This window comes from Dasypus novemcinctus, chromosome 9 (assembly GCF_030445035.2).
Source record: "Dasypus novemcinctus isolate mDasNov1 chromosome 9, mDasNov1.1.hap2, whole genome shotgun sequence".
In the NCBI taxonomy this organism is placed as follows: Eukaryota; Metazoa; Chordata; class Mammalia; order Cingulata; family Dasypodidae; genus Dasypus; species Dasypus novemcinctus.
The window spans coordinates 106157678-106181625 of NC_080681.1; the positions used below are offsets into that span (position 1 = coordinate 106157678).

General features: G+C 37.0%; 1 protein-coding gene and 1 long non-coding RNA gene across 22 annotated transcripts in view; one reads left to right on the plus strand and one right to left on the minus strand.

The window, feature by feature from the left end:
- Positions 1–15156, plus strand: part of LOC131279889 (uncharacterized) — a 59889-nt gene extending 44733 nt beyond the window's left edge. The window contains exons 2-3 of the long non-coding RNA XR_009187387.2: positions 14069–14108; positions 15090–15156. This is a non-coding gene — a long non-coding RNA (uncharacterized lncRNA). The remainder of the gene's footprint in view (positions 1–14068; positions 14109–15089) is intronic.
- EPB41 (erythrocyte membrane protein band 4.1) overlaps positions 1–23948 on the minus strand; it is a 240694-nt gene that overhangs the window by 54397 nt on the left and 162349 nt on the right. For 8 of the 21 annotated variants that reach the window (XM_004455665.5, XM_071217589.1, XM_071217591.1 and 5 more), the window contains exons 10-14: positions 22362–22459; positions 18561–18733; positions 4450–4655; positions 1265–1321; positions 1057–1098 (exon numbers count right to left, since the gene is read on the minus strand). In XM_004455665.5, coding sequence (XP_004455722.1) covers positions 1057–1098; positions 1265–1321; positions 4450–4655; positions 18561–18733; positions 22362–22459 — 576 coding nt within the window. The remainder of the gene's footprint in view (positions 1–1056; positions 1099–1264; positions 1322–4449; positions 4656–18560; positions 18734–22361; positions 22460–23948) is intronic. The other 13 variants (XM_058304761.2, XM_058304766.1, XM_071217593.1 and 10 more) reach the window with 2 other exon arrangements.

Here is a 23948-nt window from a genome sequence, read left to right on the forward strand (position 1 = left end):
GGGAAAAAAACAGAAAAGCATAAAAAATTAAAACGTTGTTCTTGCAGAGAAAAACCGCAAACTGGCAAACCAAAAATATTTAAAATTAAATGTCTGCAGTGCAGCATATGCCAACATGAAATGGAAACAGAAGCACAAGGACACACAATGAACACAATTACCACTAGAAAATGGATGACCTTGTTCATGAATGATGAAATAATAGGATGATGTTATTTAAATAGACAGTGCTCCTGGCTTCATTGGCTTCTTATATATCAAGTTGTTTCATATTCACTTTTCAAATACTATTTGGGGGTTTTTGAGCACTACTTTAAAATTTATGACTTTAAAAAGCTTTGAAACACCAAGTTCCATGGAATAAAGAAATGCCTGAAAATATTTAGCTTTTGGGACATATTTCATATTTAATAATACTGTAATATATATATCTCTAATACCTGTCATAAGAAAGATCTATAGGCATTTTATACATAATCAGTTAATATTCTTTTAAGTAAGAACTGATCCATCCTGCTCTGTTGTTGGGAAGAGTGAGGTGCAGAGCAGTCAAACCCACAGTTATTAACAATATTGAGAGTTGCTGCTATGATGGTTTTTATCACAAATATGTAAAATATATTGCCAACAATTCCACAAACATAATGCATTGTAAAATATTTCTTCTTTTTTTTTTAGGAGGTACCAGGGAATTGAACCTGGGACCTCATACAGGCAAAAAGCAGGTGCTCAATCACTGAACTACACCTGCTCCCCTGAAATATTTTTTATAAGGTTTAAGTATAAAGGATAGGTTTGGTCTTCACTCACTACTTTATTTTGTTTAAAGATATATTTTCTTATGGAAAGTTTACCTAAATGTGGGATTATAATTTCACTGGTGGTGTGTGTGTGTGTGTGTCTGTGTGTGTGTGCGCGCGCACGCGCCTGCTCTTTCAAAATAACTTCTGATCAAGAGAAATCAATGAAAAGAATGGAACACTGTCTTTTTAATGCACTGTATATCAGCATGGATGAAATGGCAATGTAGTTTTGTGAAAGTGAAAAATGGCTAACCTTCCTCATTCTTATCAGATCTTCAGTATTTTCAGTAAGCTTCTGTTTTGCCATAATTTTAAAAAGAAAGAAAAATAAAATATTGGCTCACTGAAGTTTGTTTGAACTTTTATTTCATAACTTTTGTTTTTAGGGATAGGGAGTAGGGGGAAAAGAAAAAATTGAAGGGATGGGAGGAGAGAGGAACAAGCGACCTGTTGGCACAAACCTGAGTTTGGTCACCATTTGAGGTGGGTACTGTGACCTCGATGTGGGTTTTTTCCACCTACATTTAAGAAATAAAGTGGTAAAAACATTTTAGGTTAGTAGGTTTCTATGAATAGCGTTGTTTCAAAATAAGCTGAAACTTTAAGTGGGTTGTGAAATATGCACTGACATGTAATCTTCATGATGCAGTCTTATGGAGGGTGTTACAGGGAAGGATATCACTCAATGCAATCTGTTACATTCACCATCACACTTTCAAGGCAGAGGAGGTAATATTGATATTCAAATTATCAAAAAAAATCAAATTAAGGTAATTATTCCACTAAAGAAAACATTTTTATATTTATTTATAAAAAAGTATTTATTAAAAAAATAGTTTAGGTTTGTCTAATGCTACAGACATGCTTTTGTTTTGCTGTTTTTTAATGATCTGGAAGTACTTTAAGTAACATTTAAAAACAAATTTACAAACGAAGATACCAATGTATGACATACATGACAGAATTTAAAAAACAAAATCTTTACAGTTAAAACATACATATAATAAGCCACATATATATACAAGCATATACAAACAAGTATATACAAAGGACTTTGCTAATTGACTGATTTATTTAAGGAGGCAATTTCAACCCTTCAGTTTGCTAGACAACAAAATATCAAAATCAACTCAATCCAAATTTTTCTGACACAAAATTACTCTCAGGGCTGATTTATAAATAAGTACATTCTGGGCTCAGCTATAACATTCAACATTTGTAATCTCCTCTCTAGAGGGTGGAGTCCATGTGTTTGGTGAAAGGGCAAGGTTCATCCTCAATAGTATGAAGAGAGTAGCTGAATTCTCTGTCTAGATTTGAAATACCTTTAGTAATAGTCACTTAATATCCACAAGATACAGTAATTACTTAAAGTAGGCTATTAAGAAGAAGCATAGCAGAGTGAACAAAGCCTATTACACTGGATATTTCAAAATTAGAAAATTAATTTTTTATCAAGGGTTAAATCAATCACATTGTATCATTAAGTTCTTATAGAGACTCATCAGTCTGGTTTTGACACTCTTCTCATACTTGGTAGCATTACCATGTCATTGTGCTACCTCCTCTAGGACTGAATGTAAAGAACATAAGATAACACCAAACTCTGTGACACTGTCAAATCATAAGCACATCCATTTAGAACACTTTTAACTATCAGGGGTAATTAACAATTTGGGACATTTCTACTGTGAATTCCAGTATACTTACAGTGTAGCCATTAACAAATTATTTTACCTCTCTGAACTTAAGTTTTCTTGTTGATAAAATAGAGATAGTCTTATATTGTACACCTGTATAATGGTAGTTTTTAATCATTCTATAATGCTTAAATTCCTTGTTTTAATAAATAATGACTTTTTTTTTGCTTTGGGTCCTTTAGCAATACAATAGTAGAAACTGAGAGCCTTTACTTCCGTCTAAAAATAAAGTCCAAGTAACAACAGCAGGTCTGTGTATGACCCCACAGACAACCTTTAATAAGATGAAGATGTACATGAGAGAGATGTGCCACCTCCACACCTTCAGAATAGGCTTTGTCAAATAACTCAAGATTGCAAAAAGCTTTCTCCATCTGGCACTAAATTAGTGTTAGATGATGAAATTTACCTAGTTAACAAGGCTACTTTATTACTACTGACACTTTATATAGTAAACATGGCTTAGGTGAATGCCATTATTATTTTCTAATTGCTACAAATAAAGTCAGCTCAGAGTCACCCTTTATTCTGCCACTATTATTACAGTGGCTGAAGGTTATCAGAACAGGCTTTCAGTCTGATTTCGACAAGAGTATCATATTTATATAGAATTAATTGACAGCAAAACCCTCTACTAGTAATTGAAAGGCAGATATATACCAGAGAGAGATCTCTCCATTCTGCTGAGGTCTCAAGCCAAGTGTACCTATTTTTGAAGATACTTGTGCCTGTCTTACAGGCAAAAGGAGAACAAGTAAATTAACATAAGGCCAGAGGAAACTTTGCCACTCAGGAAGGTTCCCTTGCCAACTCCAGTAATCCAACAAAAGGAAGGATAGCGAGAGTGCCAGATGAGATATTCTAACCTTAAAAAGGCATTATTGATACTGAAACTGATGACCAGTATCATGCACATTTAACTAGGTACAAAAATGCAAACACCATTTGCTCAATCTTTTTTTCTCTCTGGATTCAAATTAGTCTCAAAGGACAATAAAAACTGCATGTCGATATATTTAACAGTTTATTTTTTAGATAATAACGTTAAAAGAGATCCAGATTGGCCACTGTTCTACCATAAATTAACCAGATATTGAACTGGTTCCAAAAGAATAGGATTAATCCATCTCCAAAGGTAAGAGTATTTCAAAAATTTAGTCTTACACATTTTTAAATTTAATAGACATATAAAAAATTAATTCTTCTTGTGGACACTACTTCTCTGAATTTCTATTGTCAACAGTGAGGCTTGTATTTGCTTCAATAGATCTGAAATAGCACCTCAACTTTATCACTGCTTAAATGTGTTTAAAATGCTTATAGACATATAAAAGTAACTGTTACTCCTGGCAAATATGCTAATTAAATTGGTATTCTTGCAAAATGGCTCAGTGATTGTGGGTATCATCAATTCAGAAAAAGAAACAATTGAGCAGCATAACCTCTCCTACACAACAGATCTTCCCCTGTTTGTAAAGTTAGCTTAGGATCTGAAAAATGGCATAGATGTGTTTTATATTATATCTGTTCTCTGGAAATGTGCATACATCCATCTTAGAAAATCAAATTATATTTTAATCACACTAGCAGAACTTACTCTAAAAAAGGAATGTGGAGACTCCTTTTAGATGAGTAAAAATTCTTTTTATAAAGCAGATGATCACATACTGGTCTGTTTCACAAACTCATTTTTTTAGATACTAAGTTCGGTCCAGGGGTGGGTAATCTGGAAATTTCCTCTGGGATAGCTTACTGTTTTTATGGCATAATTCTATGAAATTATCTTATAGGTTCATGGGAGAAGCCATCTTCAGAAAGAATGAGGAAAAAATAACTTTGTTAGTATTCAATAAAAAAATCAATTGCTTTGAAAACCTTCCTGATCAAGGAATTAAGATCTGTAAATCGGAAAGTGAATTAGTTGGATATTTGGACTTATGACATACCTTCCACACTTCTGTGGGTGCTGGCTCAACTTGCTCAGGTGGCACTTCTTCCCTTTTCACTTCAGCCTTAACTGTTTCCTTCTGTGTTTTAGAGACCACTGTTTTTTTGACAGAAGTACCTGGGACACTGACTTCTGTGACCTGACTCTGAGCAATGGCTGGTGCAGAGGTGGGCCGAGGACTTCGGTCTGCTGAATCAACAGCCGCTGTCAAGTGGGAAAGGGTAAAGGGAAGAATAAGTGAAGGCAAGGGTCAACTGTACTACTTCAAAAGTCACTAGGAAAACTAACTGTGAAGCCAGGATGCATATGAGTGTTCCAGTGTCCAGTAGGCTATCATACAGAAGGTAAGAAAGAAATCATTTGTGTTCTGCCAGGTAACCAATGAGAACAGGAAAGCTGAAAGTCCCCAAATAGAAAAGCTAAAATGTGCTAATTATCATGCTCCATAAATGCTGAATTCTGGTGTGTGTGTGGGGTGAAGAGGGGGAATCAACTTAAGAAACTGAAAACCCATGTTGTTAGTTAGCAAGATTAGTTAACTTTGTAATCTGCTAAAAGTATAGGAAGTTTCAAGAATCTGCAATGTAGGCAATGGAGGAAAACAAGAAATCAAGTCTGATTTCTTCCATGAAACCTTTTTGAAATAAAGACCAGTTTATTTGTAGACAATTTCAGGAACCTAAAATATATTCTAGGAAAAAGGGATTAAGTCTGATTTCCTCTGTGAAGCCTCCTTGGAATGATTATAAAAGAGCTTGACAAATAAATCTTGATAAGAAATTTACTATTATTCGATGCTTGTAAGGGCAAGTCGTTGAACCAGATACTTTCTTTTTTAATAACAAATCATTTGATTAAAATAATATGAATTCAAAACCTTTGGCTCTCAGTCCTACCTAAAACAAAACCTTTTGGGTTCTGTCCTACCCCTCTCCCAGAGTCTTCTCAATTTTTATTATAGCTTCTATTCTCTAATATATTTAGGGCTTTTGTTCCCAACCGGGTGTGATTCCCCACCCCCACCCCCCAGGGACACATTTTGGCTGTGTTTGGAGACCTTTTAGGTTGTCACATTTGGGGGGTGGGAGTGCTACTGGCATCTAGTGGAGGGCAAGGATGCTGCTAAACATCCTACAATGCACAAGATAACTCCCACAATAATCCATCCCCAAATGCCCACAGTGCTGAAGTTGAGAAACCCTGATTTAGGGAAAGGCTGTACAGACAATATTAGAGAGAAAGAATAAACAATATTGGCTTATGAGAAAAGCTTGATCTTTTCACAGAGCTAATTGCTGTTTTGAACTACTTGGCATTTATGTTTTGATAGCTCACTCCAAAACAATCACTCTTACTCTTTTTATGGTTTCTATTTTCATTCTCTCAGGGACTAAAAGAAAACATCTGAGCATTTTGTAGTAACACCTCACTTATCTGGCAGGTCTAGGAATAAAGGTGTTATTCCATATGATTTAATTTTCTGATAACAGATCATTATACTTTCACATACTGAGACTTAAATTTTAATCATTTTGCATGGAACTATTTACAATTTTTATTACATACTTTCTTGTCTTCTTCAACTGAGTATACTGAACATAATTTACTTGACAAATTTAGATTCATAAGCTGTAAGGATTGGGCAAAACAAAGGAATTCCATGAATCAGGACAATTAAAAAATTTAAATTCATGGCTCCTTCATATACACAATGTTTAGAAAGAAATGCTCATTATCATTTATTGGTCTCCAGGAAGAGAAATCACTCTTCAGAGAATGGAATAGGGAAAATAGCACAAGCACAAGAATCTATTTTATGTTTCAGTGAAAAATTTGTGGACTCTTCCAATTCCCTTCTACTCACGGATGCTCAAAGCTAGTCACTGCAAGAATGGCAGATGGCAGACCAAATCTAACAACACAGGAAAATGTGACAAAATATTTTGCTCACAGTTGTGTTAAAATATCATCATACATGTGTATTCACACCTCCTCTCAAAGAATTAATTTAACTCTGCTGGGCATCATAGAAACATAGCCCAGGCTTTCACCATGTGTTATTTTACCACTTGCATTGTTTTTTTTTTTTTTTTTTTTAATTGTTGTTGTTGCTTTTTGAGCATTGGGTTTTTTGTGTTTTAAGATTTATTTATTTATTTCTCTCCCCTTCCCCACCCCGGTTGTCTGTTCTCTGTGTCTATTTGCTGCGTTGTCTTCTTTGTCCGCTTCTGTTGTTGTCAGCGGCACGGGAGTCTGTGTTTCTTTTTGTTGCATCATCTTGTTGTGTCAGCTCTCCGTGTGTGCAGCGCCATTCCTGGGCAGGCTGCACTTTCTTTCGCGCTGGGTGGCTCTCCTTACAGGGCGCACTCCTTGCGTGTGGGGCTTCCCTATGCGGGGGACACTCCTGAGTGGCAGGGCCCTCCTTGCACACATCAGCAATGCGCATGGGCCAGCTGCACACGGGTCAAGGAGGCCTGGGGTTTGAACCGCGACCTCCCATGTGGTAGACGGACACCCTAACCACTGGGCCAAGTCTGCTTCAGGCATTGGGTTTTAATCCAACACTAACATTGCAGAGCCAAATGATGTGTCTTCAGCATTCCTAACCCTGGCAATCTGCATGGTATGTGAAAAAGCAGGTGTAAGTAGGGAAACTGGGAGTTAGAAATAGAGGCAGAAACAGAGTTGGGAGGTTTGGAAAAATGATGACATTACAATGAAAAGTCCTGTCTGTGAAAGGCAGTGTGTAACAGACACAAAAGCCAAATCATAAGTCTTAGGTTTGAGCTCACTTTAGTAATACATAGCTGTATGATGACCTAGGGTAATAACCTTACTCTTACAAATATTAGTTACGTCATTTATAAAATGTGGAAGATATCAATTCTATAGGATAGTTCAGGAAGGGATATTCCAAGGATATAAAATACTTTTTAAACCATAAATATAAATAACTTTTAATGTTGTACTGAAGTTCCTGTATTTCTCTGGTTCTGGGTTAATATTATTTCAAGAGTATGTTGGGCAAAAATTAATTATGTACACATTGATGTGCAATTCAAGTGAAAGATATCACCTGGGAGCCCTGGAGAGTGGCAATATTGCTCTCCTTTTCTCAATAAGGAAATTGCAAACATGGATCACAGAGAATCATGGTAGTAATTACATTGTTTTTTTAAAAAACCAGTTATATTGAGGTATAATTCACATACCACACAATTCATCTATTTAAAGTATATAATTCAATGTTATACTCACTGGATTATGGGTAGTGATTTAGACGTTTTGGGCTCTTTCATTTGTTACCTTTTACAAAATTTTGGTGCATGTATAGAGGACATTTAAGTTTAAACAGATCTCCCATTTTTGAAGGCCTGGTAAAAGAAGAGTGCTGGTGGTAATAACCTTATGGATACACTAAACATATGTATTATATTGTTCTTGGTTGACAATAGCAGAAACTTAGACAATTACATAATAATCCAGTAAAGAGTAAAACTTAAAGAAAGCCTTAAATTCTAGCCTAGCTATGTTACTTAACAGGGCAATTCCTGGTATAAAACAGCTATGCAATGGGTTATAGGGTCCACATGAACCATCTGTGGATCTTGAAAAATAAACAGAAAATTTTAATCAATGCTCAGGTTAGACACATGAGTTAGAATATCTAAAAGTGAGATTTGGATGTAAGTATTGTTTGTTTTTTTAAATTTATTTCTCTCCCCTTCCACCCCCCACCCCCCAGTTGTCTGTTCTCTGTGTCCATTTGCTGTGTGTTCTTCTTTTTCCGCTTCTGTTGCCGTCAGCGGCACAGGAATCTGTGTTTCTTTTTGTGTGTCATCTTGCTGTGTCAGCTCTCTGTATGTGCGGCGCCATTTCTGGGCAGCCTGCGCTTTCTTTCACGCTGGGCGGCTGGCTCTCCTTATGGGGTGCACTGCTTGCGCGTGGGGCTCCCCTACACGGGGGGGCACCCCCGTGTGGCACAGCACTCCTTGCGTGCATCAACACTGCGCGTGGGCCAGCTCCACAAGGGTCAAGGAGGCCCGGGGTTTGAACCACAGACCTCCCATGTGGGAGGCGGATGCCCTATCCATTGGGCCAAGTCTGCTTCCCAAGTTTTGTTTTAAAACTCCAAAGATGATATGGATACACTCCTCTGGGAACAATCACTGAAGCCACTCATCACCAAATAAGTAAACAACCTGATTGTGTGACCCTAGTAAATTATATATATATTTTTTGCCCTAGTATCCTCATGATTAAAACAAGAATTCCTAAGTGCTTCTTTGCTGATATTAAATAGGAATATATGGGAACTGTTTGGAAAGCAAAAAGTGAAACAAAAATGTAAGGTAAAAAATTCTTCTCGTTATTAGCTATCCTTATGACCTATCACTCTATCACATAAATTGAGATCTTAACTAGTTTTAGTTCTCCAGCTGGTAAAGCAGATGCTCTGAGCAGCAGACATAACAGAAGAGAAAGGAATGCTCACATGTAATATTAAAGTGAGGCCCCTTATAAAGCAATACTTGTAAAAGTTCCCCTATTACACTATCTCTAGTTTAGAGGACTGTATTAATTAAAAAAGGAATAGGGTCCTAAATAAGGAAAAATCTCTTTTTGAGGAGGATGGAAAGGATCTAGGAAAAGGAGAGAAAAAATAGTTTTAAACATGTTCTGTTCCCAAGTTGTTATACTGAGAAACAGAGCACACAGAGGAAAAAGAAGACATTTGAAAACAGAACTGCAAAAATCTTTTGTCTTAGTTTGTGTGCAATTTACTTACTTAAAAGATAATAAATGTAAAGTGCTATAACAGTGCCTAAAACACACTAAATCCTCATATTGGCTATTAACATCTTTTATTCTCCCCCTTTCTACAAAAAAAAAAAGTCATCATGGTGGAAAGTAAACAAAACTGGTCTGGGAGAACAGTCCTAGCTTATACCTCCAGTTCTGTCACTAACTAGCTCACTAAATAGCTATGTGACCTGAGGCAAGTTACTTAAATTCTAAGGTTAGATTGTAAGAAATAACAAACATCAGTGGGTATCCATTTCAAGAAATTAGGAGGAAAAAACCCAGTAGATCAATAAAAGTAGAAAGAAAAAAAATACAAAAAATATGAACTGGCACAAATTAAATTTAAAAATTACAATAGGAAAAAACAAGAAACCTAAAAGTTGGTTGTTTGAAAAATTATTTAATCTAGCAAGACTCTTTAAGGAAAAAAGGGCACAAATTACTAAAATAAGAAATGCAAAAAAGGAACACTGCTATAGATCTTACAGATATTGAAAAGACAGTAAGTGTACATTATGCCAACTTTATGTTAATAATTTGAAAATTTACATAAAATGGATATTTCCTAAAAAAACACAATCTACCAAAACTGAAACGAGAACTATTGTTTTTTTTTTTTAAGATTTATTTTTTATTTCTCTCCCCTCGCCCGCCCCCACCTGTGCCTCCCCAGTTGTCTGCTCTTCTGTGTCCATTCACTGTGTGTTCTTCTGTGTCTGCTTGTATTCTTCTTGGTGGCACCAGGAATCTGTATTTTTGTTGCATCATCTTGCTGCATCAGCTGTCCGTGTGTGCGGTGCCACTCCTGGGCAGGCTGTACTTCTTTGGCGCAGAGCAGCTCTCCTTATGGGGTGCACTCCTTGCCTGTGGGGCTCCCCTACAAGGGGGACACCCTTGCATGGCATGGCACTCCTTGCATGCATCAGCACTGCGCATGGGCCAGCTCACCACATGGATCAGGAGGCCCTGGGTTTGAACCCTGGACCTCCCATGTGGTGGGTGAACACTCTATCAGTTGAGCCAAATCTGCTTCCCTATTACTTCTAAGTAATTCTATATCTAGTGAAGAATTTGAATCTGTAAGAAAAATCTTCCCACAAAGAAATCTCCAGGCCCAAATGGTTTCATTGGTGAATTCTTCCAAACATAATAAGTAAGAGAGTTAGAACTAGAATCTAGTTTCAATTGTTAAAACTTTACTTTTCTGGAGTAAATCCAATTTGACCATAATATGTTTTTATTTTTATATCAGTTTAGGACTTTTGCAACTATTTCATAAGAGAGATGGGCCTATAATTTTCCTTTCTTGTAACATTATGGTCAGGCTTTAGTACCAAATTTATGCCGGCTTCATATAATTAGTTGAGAATAATTTCCTCTTTTTCTGTTCTCTGGTAGAACAGTGTTATTTTGGTGGAAATTGACAAGCTGATTCTAAAATATATGAGAAAATGCCAAGGGTCAAGAATAACCAAGATATAGGGAATAATCTAGGGACTGAATAACCTAATGAACTTGGTGGTAAAGAAGGATTATGGTTAATAGTACAAACACGAGAGTGTTCTATGAATGAGAACAAATGTGCATCACTATTACAAGGTGGTGAGGATATGGTGATGCATGGGAAACATACAGTTAACTTATTACTATAATTAATAGCAATATTGTAATATTCTTGCATCCATGTCAAAGATCAATGCTAATGGTCAATTATAGGGGGGTATGGGACTTTTTCTTGTGGACTAAGGAAAACATTCAAAAGTTTACTGAGGAAATGACTGCACAACTCTGTGATGAAAGTGAGAGCCACTGAGTGTATACTTTGAATGGACTGTACAAGGTATAAGACTGTATAACACAGTGAACCATGATAGACTGTGGTTAACAGTATAAATATGAGTGCATTCTCTAATGAACTACTAGCAAATGTACAATATTAATATGTGATGTTAATAATAGGGAGGTATATGGAAAAATATACCAAATGTAAGGTACAGATCATAGCTAGTAGTAATATTTTGATGATGTTCTTCCATAATCTGTAACAAATGTTCTACAACAATGCAAGGTGTTGGTGGAGGGGTGATGTAAGGGAACTCTGCACATTATGCATGATTGTTTCGCAAGCTCACAACTTCTGTAATAAAATATATATATTTTATATAAGAAAGAATAGCCAAGACAATCTTGAAAAACATATTTGGAGAACTTACCATAAAAACTAAATAGTGCTGAGTCAGCCAAATATCCATACGGAAAATTATTGCATTTTTATCTCTATCCCATTCACACATAAAAATAAATCCCAGGTGGATTATTCGCAATATGAAAGGCAAACATTAAAGGTTTCAGGGTATTTTTTATGACTGTGAGTAGTTAAAGATTTATTAAATAGGGCCCAAAAAGTTCTCATGATAAAAGAACAAGTTGGTAAATTGGATGACATTAAAATTTAGAACTTCTGTTCATCAAAAAAACACTCCTACAAGAATGAATATGCAAGCCATAGAGTGGGATAATTCATTGCAATACTTAAATCTGACAAAAGATTCATATCCAGAATAAATAACTTCTACAAACTAATAAGCCAAAAAGCCAATAGAAATATGAGGAAATGATTTGAATAGGCACTTCAGAAACGACAAAATGTGCATGCCTATAAAAAGATACTCAACTTAATTGGTCATGAAGGTTTGAGTGAAGATCTGAAAAATCAGGAAAAAAATTAAAACTTTAATCCCAAGAAGTTAAAGAGTATTAGGAAATTCTAATACATTTAAAATATTACAAAGAGACATCTGGAACTTAACCTTCTACTCACATTCAATGTACTTTACATATGAAAAATAATCATTTTATTTACAACATTTATTGAGTACTTACAATGTAGCAAGTACTGTGGTAATTATCAGGACCATTTAAGATCTTTAATAATTTCTTTTAAAGATTCACAAAATGTAAAGATAGGAAGGAGGAGCATGGGATATATATATTTAAGAAGATTGATTAGGACTTCTGAAAATGTGGATTCTGTTCTAAGTTTATAGTAACTAATTCTGTTACTCTGGACAAATTACTTTGCTAGACTTAAGGATCCACTAGGTGGCCAGAAAAAATGATTTCAAAAATTGTTTTCCAAGTCCCAAACCTTTTTAATATTAATGGTAAAACCAACAAAGCTATAACCATCTATTCTTAAGAATTGTCTTACATGATTTGGTTTGGAAATCTCAAGCATTAATTTAGAATTCTGAAGGATGCGGACTTGGCCCAGTGGTTAGGGCGTCCGTCTACCACGCAGTTCAAACACCAGGCCTCCTTGACCCATGTGGAGCTGGCCCATGCACAGTGCTGATGTGCGCAGGGAGTGCCCTGCCAAGCAGGGGTGTCCCCCGCAAGGAATGCGCCCCGTAAGGAGAGCCACCCAGCATGGAAGAAAGTGCAGCCTGCCCAAGAATGGTGCCGCACACACGGAGAGCTGACACAACAAGATGATGCAACAAAAAGTAACACAGATGCACGTGCCGCTGACAACAACAGAAGCTGACAAAGAAGAACACACAGCAAATAGACACAGAGAACAGACAACTGGGGTGGGGGGAAGGGGAGAGAAATAAATAAACAAATAAATCTTTAAAAAAAAATTTAGAATTCTGAAAGCAAATTTTTGGAGATAACTCCCCCTGCCCCAAGAGTATAGTGAAAAACTTACTAACAACTAGTCAGTATTAGCTGGTGACAGCAAACATTTTTTAAGGTATTGAACTATGAGATTTCTACAGCTAGAAAAACAGAGACAGGCAGGATGTGATTTTTCTAAGTAAAGCTTTTTAACTTGTTTAAGGTACCAAAGCTAATTAACACTTGCCTCTGGTTATTTTTGCTATCATAAAGAAAAGATATATCGGGCATAGTATCTACCTAACTATGAAACCTCTTAGTGGAAAAAAAACAAGGGATATGGTATTAGACAGACCTGGGTTTTTGTCCTACCTTTGTAGCTAGTATCTGTGAGATCTTGAATAAGTCACCACAACTTTCTAATCTTACCTGGAAAATGGAGATAAAAATAGCTTCTAATATCTAAGGTAGAATGGAGGTAGGATGACTTACTGGAAAAGGAAGGAGATGCCTGATGATATTATAAGTGTATGGTAAAATATCTCAAAAACAAAAGTCTTGATTTTCCATATCTCTAACACTGCTTGCATCTCTCTCAGACTTTCCTACTGCACTAAATGGTCAAACCTAGAAATAAACCTTGATTTTCTTTTCCTTACCATTTCCAACCCTTAATTTATCAGCAATTCTGTCAGCCCTGCCTCCAAAATATATTCCTGATTACTTTTTTAATTTTTTAAAAATTTATTTATCCCACCCCCCCCCCCCCCCCATTGTTTGTGTTAGCTGTCTGCTCTCTGTTCATCTTCTTTTTTTACAGAAGGCATGGAGAACTGAACCCGTGATTTCCCATGTGGAAAGGAGGCACCTGATCACTTGAGCAATCCCTGCCCCACCCTGGTCACTTTTTACTATCTCCATTACCAATACTCAAGTCTAAATGTCATAATCTTTAAATAGATGCTGCAACAGACTTTTCCATGCTTTTGCTTTCACTCTCCCTTCAGTGGAGAGTATTATTTACTCAGCAATCACAATGATCTTTTATTTATTTATTTTTTTGAGGTACCAGGGACTGGGGAATGAACCTGGGACCTCATATATGGGAAGCCAGTGCTCAACCACTGAGCCACATTGGCTTCCCTGAACTGATTGTTTGTTTTGATTGTTGTTTGTTTTTGTTTTTTCAGGAAGCACAGGCAACTGAACCTGGGACCTCCCATGTGGAAGGTGGGTGCTCAACCACTTGAGTCACATCTGCTCCCACAGTGACCTTTTTTTTGTTAAGATTTTTTAAACTTATTTATTTGCCCTCCCCCTTGCGGCTTGCTTGCTGTCTACTCTCTGTCCATTTGCCATGCTTTCTTCTGTGTTTGCTTGTCTCCCTTTTGTTGTGTCATCTCGCTGTGCTAGCTCTCCGCAGGCGCAGGCCAGCTTGCCTTCACAAGGAGGCCCTGGGACATAAACCCAGGGCCTCCCATATGGTAGATGGGAGCCCAATCAATTGAGCCCAGCCACTTCCCTCCCACAATGATCTTTTAAAAACGGAAATCAAATCATATCACTCCCTCTAATAGCTTCCAATTGCAATTATTAATAAAATAAAATCTAAACTACTTACTGTAGCTTACTAGGCCCTATACAAACTGGCCCTTGTCTACCTCTCTGACCACATTCATTTTTTATTTCTCTTCCCTCATTCACTAGGATCTAGTCCTGTGTTGTCATATATGGGAGCTACTAGCCATATATAGCTATTTAAATTAAAATTCAGTTCCTCAGTTACATAGGCTCATTTCAAGTTCTCAATGGCCACAAGTGGCTATTGGCTACCAAACTGGAGAGTGCAGATTAGAAGACTTCAATCAGCACAGAAAGTTCTACGGCACTGATATGCCAAACTCTTTCCTATTTTCAGGTCTTTTAACTTACTATACCCTCTTCTGGACCGCTCTTCCTAGAGATTTTGGGATGACTGGCACCTGCTCATAAATCAGGTCTCCCCAGGAGTCTTCTAAATTTAGATTGGACCACCCAAATTAAAACAGCTCCCCACAAAAGGATAAATGGTTTAAAAAAAGACCAAAACAACAGCTCCCCAATATCTTCCTATTCCCAGCCACTCTCTATGCCCCTACCTTGTTTTATTTTCTTCATAGCACTTATCATTATCTCAAATCATTATTTTTTTTTTTCTATTTCCACCCATAGAATGTAAGCGCCATGAAGAGAGAATGTTGTTGGGAAATCACAGACACATCTAGTTGCCATCTCCCAGCCGTGGCCTATACTCCTGCCTTTTATATTGTGTGCAGATGTTTCAACGTTTCCATTTGGCAGTCCAGAAGAAGATGTTAGGTCTAATGAAATGGCCTGTCCATACCTTAAACTGGAAACCAGTTTCAGCTGCTTCTCAGGGCTGAAAACTGGCAGGGCCCTGTGCCTGAGGTGTAAAAATACTCAATGCTCAAAAGAGTACAGGGTCTCTCTGACTGAAGCAGGGTTTGTGGAGCCACCATCCACTGACCTAACCTAAACAATTAGCCTTCCTGGAAGTCATGATGGCATCGCTTCCCCTGCTCTTTTGGACCCTTTGTGCTGTATAAGTAATAAAGAAGTCATCTGCTGAAAGTTTTGTGGTGCTCACTGAGCCTGTATTCCCATAATGTTGTAGTAACTCATTCCATACATGTTTATGTGTTCATAGATGTATTATCTAAAACCATACCCTGTAAATAGGGAGTGCATAATGAATTTCTGAAAAAAGTAATAAACGAATAAATATCTGAAAGTCAAACCAACATGAAATCCAATTCTGGTATTTCCACTTACTAGGTATCATATCTTAAGATCCCTGAGCCTAGGCGGCAGACTTGGCCCAGTGGTTAGGGCATCCGTCTACCACATGGGAGGTCCACAGTTCAAACCCAGGGCCTCCTTGACCCATGTGGAGCTGGCCCATGCGCAGTGCTGATGCGTGCAAGGAGTGCTGTGTCACGCAGGGGTGTCTCCTGCGTAGGGGAGCCCCATGCACAAGAAGTGCGCCCCGTGAGGACAGCGCCCAGAGTGAAAGAAGGTGCAGCCTGCCCAGGAATGGTGCCACACACACAGAGAGCTGACACAGCAAGATAACGCAACAAAAAGAAACACAGATTCCTGTGCCGCTGACAACAGAAGCGGACAAAGAAGACGCAGCAAATGGACACAGAGAACAGACAACCAGGGTGCGGGGGGAGGGGAGAGAAATAAATAAATAAATACATCTTTTAAAAAAAAAAGATCTCTGAGCCTAATTCATGTTGTGATGAAAATTAAATAAGACAAAGCATGTAGTGTGCCTTGTACAGTTACTATTAAACAGTCCTTTCAAACTAAGTACAGTAGAGAAACACCAAGGGAAGAAGCATGGCTCACAGTATGGAAATATAAAAATCCTGGTGGCGGACTTGGCCCAGTGGTTAGGGCATCCGTCTACAACATGGGAGGTCTGCGATTCAAACCTCGGGCCTCCTTGACCCGTGTGGAGCTGGCCCATGTGCAGAGCTGATACATGCAAGGACTGCCGTGCCACGAAGGGGTGTCCCCCGCATAGGGGAGCCCCATGCACAAGGAATGCACCCCGTAAGGAGAGCTGCCCAGTGCGAAAGAAAGTGCAGCCTGCCCAGGAATGGTGCAGCACACACGGAGAGCTGACACAACAAGATGACGCAACCAAAGGAACCACAGATTCCCATGCCGCTGACAACAACAGAAGCGGACAAAGAAGAAGACGCAGCAAATAGACACAGAGAACAGACAACCGGGGTGGGGGAAGGGGAGAGAAATAAATAAATAAATCTTTAAAAAATAAAAATAAAAAAATAAATAAAAATCCTATTGCTTGTATTATTTCTTTTCCACATATCATCGGCCAATTCCTGATTTCTCTAAACACACTTAGGTATATATGATACATGCTTCTATAACGCTCTGTTTTCCCTATTACTGTATTATAATATCCCCATTAGGTTGAGACTTCAATGAAGGCAGGGGCTATATGTGTTTTATTCACCATATAATATATACAACTATAATACCCCTAGCACATAGAGCATTATCTAGCACAAGAGGTGAATAATCTATGAAACAGGTAGGAACATCCCAAGAAAATCCTCTTACTTTCTATTATAAAATTTCCTCATACCACAGAAAAAAATACTTGCTGAAATAATAGAGAATTTCCAAATAGCGCTTATGATTGCTGTAGGATGCTATAGATGCTTCCTTAGGGGGTCTGGATACATAAATAAGCCAGAATATGGGTGCATGGCTCTGGATGATACAAAACAAAATATTAATGCAGTGGCCTTCTTAATTATAGTTAACAATTTTGCAGGGCACTTCTTAAGTGCCAGCCATCGCACTAAATGTCATACTTATAACATCTCATTTATTCCTCACAAAAACTCTTTGAGAGAGTATATTATCAGCCTCAATTTATGAATGAGAAAACTGAGACAGAGAGATTAAGCACCTTGTCCAAGAACACAGAAGTATTGGGGTTGAAGAAACCAGGTCTGTCTGATTCTAGAACCCAACCCTTAACTTCTAGAGTCTATACAAACATAGTGACATGTATCTTCCTTTCATAGTAGATAGCATAAGGGTTTGCACTGGCAAATCCTTAAAAAATGTTAATTGATAATGAACTATTTTGATCTTTTGAACTATCAGTGTATAAAATCATGAAAATAGTTTATTTCCTCCCTATTTTAAATAAGTAAAATTCATGCATAAATAAATTTGGATAAAATATTTAACATTAAATGTCATATAAATATTAAATATTCATTTAAATATTTTATATAAATAGAATTTGAGGACTCCAATAATGGGACTGCTTTTTTTTTAAGGAGGTACTAAGGATTGAACCCAGGACCTTGTACATGCAAAGCAGGCATTCAACCACTGAGCCACAGCAGCTCCACAGGACTGCTTTTTCTCCATCTATAATTGCAATGAGACATTAGGCTTAAACGTGATTTTAAATGATTGCTGTACTCAGGCAGACTCTTTGTCTTTCCTATTAGAAAATGCTCAATGTGGTATTTCTTCTTTCTTTCTTTCATTTTTTCTTCTTTTTGCATTAGGTTTTGACTCTGCAGTAGAGAGACTGAATTCTGATTAATAAAGGTGTTCAGTCTACCACTACCTAGTTGTGGAACCCTGATCTAGTCACTATTTTCTGTGAACCTGTTTTCCCTTTCTTAAAATGACTCTACTGAATTAGACAATTAGTAAAATACCTTTCAGTTTTACCACTGAGATTTTTAAATTTGATTCTCTTATAGATAAATAACTATACTTTCTTTGTCTCTACCTAATGAGTTAGGATCACAAGAAATCATTAGTGATGGATATAGGCCATAACATATCTTGTCATAACTTATAAGCTTGTATGGGAGAGAGTGTAAACTATAGTGTAAACTATAATCCACACTTAGTGGCAATGCTCCAATATGTGTTCATCAATTGCAATAAATGTACCACACTAATGAAGGGTGTTGTTAATGTGGGAAAGTGTGGGAGGGGTAGGGAGTGGGGCATATGGGAATCCCCTACATTTTTTATGTAGCATTTCTGTAACCTAAGTATTTTTAAAAATTAAAAAAAAAAAAGAAATCATTAATACTCAATACAAACCTCCATCAAGGCTCCGTGATGCTCGTTTGCTTGCTGTGCGTTCAAAGTGTGGGGCAGGCCTGTCAATCAGAGCACTAGCTTGCCTGGTCTGAGCCTGAGTCCGACCACTATACCGAAATTTGGATCCCAATGCAAGAAATTTACTTTTGGGAATGGTGTCTGTAGATGTCAGCCTGGAAAAATAAACCCATAATAATCATATATTTTATATGTATATAATATCTTATTATTCTGAGACCATGAAATAATGTGATTAAAAATGAAATCAAATATAGAATGAGAAAAAATAGTTGGAAATCACATATCTGATAAGGGTCTAATATCCCAGAATATATTAAGAATTGCTATAACTCAACAACAAAAAGACAAACAACCAAATTAAAAAATGGGCAAGGGACTTGAAGAAACATTTCTCCAAATAATATATACAAATAGCCAATAAGCACATGAAAAGATACTCAACATCACTAGCCATTAGATATATACAAATCAAAACCACAATGAAACATCACTTTACATCTACTAGGAAGACTATTATTTAAAATATGGAAAATAACAAGTGTTGGTAAGGATGTAGAGAAATTAGAATCCTTGTGCATTGTTGGATAGGTGAAATGGAAAACTGGCAGTTCCTCAAAAAGTTATTCATAGAATGACCATGTGACCCAGCAATTCTATTTTCATATATACCCTGAAGAATTGAAACCAGGGTTCAAACAGATACTTGTACACCAATATTTATAGTATTATCCACAATTGCCAAAAGATAGTAACAACCCAAATGTCTATCAACAGATAAAATGTCTAATACACATACACATACATACACACAATGGAAAATTAATAGCATAAAAAAGAATGAAATTTTGATATGTGCTGGAACATGGAATTATTATGTTGAGTGAGGGAGACCAGACACAAAAGAACAAATATTTTATCATTCCACTGACATTAAATACCTAGTGTAAACGAATTCATACAGAAAGAAAGTAGATTAGAAAAAAAAGAAATATAAAAGGAGAAACAAATAAAATAAAGTAGATTAGAGGTTACAGAGGCCAGCAGGATCAGAAAATGGGGAGTTTTTGCTTAATAGATATAGAGTTTCTGTTTGGGGACAAGAAAGAATCTTGATAATGGATAATGGTGATGTAGCACAATATTGTGAATGTAACACCACTGAATTGTACATATGAAAGTGGTTAAAATGAGAAATTTTGTGTTATATATATGTTACCACAATAAAAATATTTTAATCAAGGAAAAAAAAGGTTCCCAATTTTCATAAAATCTGTATAATTACCAGAACTGATTTACAAACAATCTTATTTTAGTTCTTCATCATTTCTTAAAGTAACCAGTTATAATTTACTTGGGACCTATATTAAACCTATCATCTTATATATCTACAGATAGGGCCTTGTGGTTTTCTAAATATATTTATAGTATAATAAGATTTTCATCACATTTCTGTAATATTTTCACCATTTTATAGATATACAAAACAACCTAAAAAAAGAAAAGTTACTTAATGTTACACAACTGTTAAAAGGTTGGGCAGTAATATAATCCAAGCTCAGAGCTCCTTTTTTCCCTCTACTAGAATAATAATTTTGTCAAATGCACTCCAAATTCAATTAATGATTGGTAGATTATTTGTGTATTACCAACTCATCTTCTTGCTATGGAGTATGCAGGGCATCCTTTGTCATGGCATTTACTACACTACATGGAAACAATTCACTTACGTACTGGTCTTTCCTCTACAAGACTGCAAGTTCTCCAAAGGCAAAAGATAAAGACTATGACTTGTTTGTCTGTGTTTTTGCTTTCAGCATAGTGTCTGGCAAGAATGTGGCACCTGACAAATGTTTGTCAAATAAATATATAAACTGCTACCTCAAATACTACCAAAAAGGGAGTATTTTTTCCCCTCTGAGATAGTTCATTTTAATCCAGCAAATATTTACTTCTTTTATATTTTCTTTTATGTAGTGGAGCATTGTACTTAAATAGATCCTCTTATTTTGACGCAGTGAATTTATTTATTTATTTATTTATTTTTTATTTATTTCTCTCCCCTTCCCCGCCCCAGCTGTCTGCTCTCTGTGTCCATTCACTGTGTGTTCTTCTGGATCTGCTTATATTCTTGTCAGCAGTATCCAGAATCTGTGTTTCTTTTTGTTATGTCATCTTACTGCATCAGCTCTCCGTGTGTGCGATGCCATTCCTGGGCAGGCTGCACTTTTTTTGCACTGGGTGGCTCTCCTTATGGGGCGCGCTCCTTGCGCATGGGGCTCCCCTACGCAGGGGACACCTCTGTATGACATGGCACTCCTTGTCAGCACTGCGCATGGGCCAGTTTCACCACACGGGTCAGGAGGCCCTGGGTTTGAACGTTGGACCTCCCATGTGGTAGGCGGATGCTCTATCAGTTGAGCCAAATCTGCTTCCCGCAAAGAATTTATATATGCTATCCTACAGGTGATGCATTGGCTGCAGCTGAAATCTATACTATAGAATGTACATTCATTATCACTCTTCTCCATTTTCTGTGACTCTTTTTTGAAACTCTACTTTCTTGGTTTGATTTTAAAGATGACAGAAGTATAAAGAAATGTCCTAATGCCAGTAATTTTAAAATTCTTTAATAAAGTGTACTCTCATATCTTATTTTGAAATAATTGAAATATTATTTTCCCTGACTTTTCTTCCTGTTCATTGTGCTACAGTATTAAGTATGATACGAGAATACAAATAGGAGAATATATCAGGATTATGTCTCTTGAGAGATTTATAAATACTCCAGTTTATTTATGTATGAAATGACATGAATTCTGGGATTTGCTTCAAAATAAATAGGGAGAAGGAGTGGGTAGGGATATAAATGAAACAGAATAGGCCTTGGGATAATTATTGAAGCTGGGTGATAGGTACAAGGGAAGTTAAACAAACTCTTCTCTTTACTTTTGATATGTTCACAAGTTTCTTTTTTTCCTTTTGTTTATTATTATTATTATTATTATTTTAAAGATAGGTCACATAAAATACAAGTTTTATTAATAAAATGATTTTTTTTAAAGAGGAAAGCTGACTGTAACTATTTGGCTTTCTTTTCAACACAAGTTATTACTTATCCATGGTCTGTCTTCTCTGCTAGATTGCATGCCTAATCAGCAGAGAGAATAGGGTTATTTTGTAGTATATTCCCAATGCCTAGCACAGTGCCTGCACAAAAGCATCTTCTGCATACAGAAAATGCTTGGCAAATGAATACAAGGGGGTTAATAATGTGCCCTCCTGAAAGGTAGAGGATATGAAATTTCCTTTAGTCTTCTGATTATCTGGATAATTGGGCTTCCAAGTGGTCCCCTGTGCTCCCTTTCTGGGACTGATTAGAGCCAAGATAATGATCAGCTTCACACCTTTAACATTCCAGTATAAAAATCCACTGCAAATTAGGTTAAGTGCTGTCTTAGAGAAATTTCATGAAGGTAAGTCAGTGTTCCTTCTCCTATAGGACTGATTTTAACCTCAGTTAGGGCAATCACAGAGCCCATAAACACAGAGTCCTATTCTTCACTTCTTCCCTCCTCCAGAATAGCGTTCTGGGAGAGCTGGCGCATGTTTTTCAACCCAAGTGGGGAAAACTGAATTCTTTTTGTCTTACTTAAGATGATCTTATGTGAGCTTAAATAAAAGAGCTCCAGCCCTACAAAGAAGGGAATTTCAATAGCAGGCTTAAAATAGAAACAAGCATAAATAATTTATCGTTGAAAAATACCTAAGTGAGAACAATACCTGAAAAATGTGTGATGCTCTACACAGACTTTCCACAGTTTCTTAGCTGCTCGATAACTGGGAAGCTTGAATCCAATGGTACTTTCATATTGTTCTTGCTATAAAAACACAAATAAACATAGAACATGAGGTATTATCTGAGTCCCCTTACATGAATGATGCCAATTACATGATACAATACCAGAAAAATATGATTCTAGAGAAGAGGCCTTTGTGAATATAAAGTATGCTACCAGTTTAAGAATATAAAATACAACATGAAATTTTTTCCTACTTACCAAAAGAAATTCACTCACTGCGAGTGGTTTTTTCCAAAATAAGCAAGTCAAGGAATGCATCTTATTTTTGTTCAGAAATCACATATACTGTATGTTTTTCTGAGACATAATTAAAGTCACTTTTTGATTGTTCAAAGTCTGCTCTTCCTTAGCCACTGTCTACTTTGGGGATGCTCAATGATTAGGGAATGGGATAGCAGATGATTTCTCCAATCAATCAATGTTGTTTTACAATAGTAATTAATAGTAAGAACTAAAGATTCTGGCCCAAACCAGATTCTATTTATTTACTTATTTAAAGAAGTTGTGGGTTTATGGAAAAATCATGCATAAAATAGAGTTTCCATAAATACCTTAGTATTAACCCCTTGCATTAGTGTGGTACATTTGTTGCGAGTGATATTAGAATATTTTTATAATTGTACTATTACACAATTATAATATATTACAATAAATAAAGTTTCCTTTTTTTTTAAGGTTTATTTTATTTATTTCTCCCACCCCATTGTTGATTGCACTTGCTGTGTCTGTTCTCCTTGTATCTTTTTTTTTTCCTCTCTCCTTCCGCCCCGCCCCCCCCCCCCTTCAGTTGCCTGCTCTCTGTGTCCATTCGTTACGCATTCCTCTGTGACCACTTCTATCCTTATCAGCGGCACCGGGAATCTGTGTTTCTTTTTGTTGTGTCATCTTGTTGTGTCAACTCTCTGTGTGTGTGCGGCACCATTCTTGGGCAGGCTGCATTTTCTTTTGCACTGGGTGGCTCTCCTTACGCGTGGGGTTCCCCTACCTGGGGGACACCCGAGTGGCACAGCATTCCTTGCGCACATCAGCACTGCATACGGGCCAGCTCCACAGAGGTCAAGGAGGCCTGGGGTTTGAACCGCAGACCTCCCATATGGTAGGCGGACGCCCTATCCATTGGGCCAAGTCTGCTTCTCTCCTTGTTTCTTTAGGAGGCACTGGAAACTGAACTTGGATCCTCCAATCAGGGAGGGAGGTGCTTAATCACCTGAGCCACCTCCATTCCCTGCATTGTTGTGTTTTTCATTGTCTTTCCTCCTTGAACATCTTGTTCGAACAGTTTGCTGTACCTGCCTGTTGTGTCAGTTTGCTGTCTTCTTTAGGAGGCACTAAGAACTAAACCAAAGACCTCCCATGTGGTAGGTGGGAGCCCAATTGCTTGAGCCATATCTGCATCCCCATGGTTTACTTTTAAAGTTCACTGTTAGGTAAAGAAGGTCAACCACCACACCAGAGAGCCAAAAGTGCCTACAACTGAAAGCAGGAGAATTGCATCCATCATCCATGT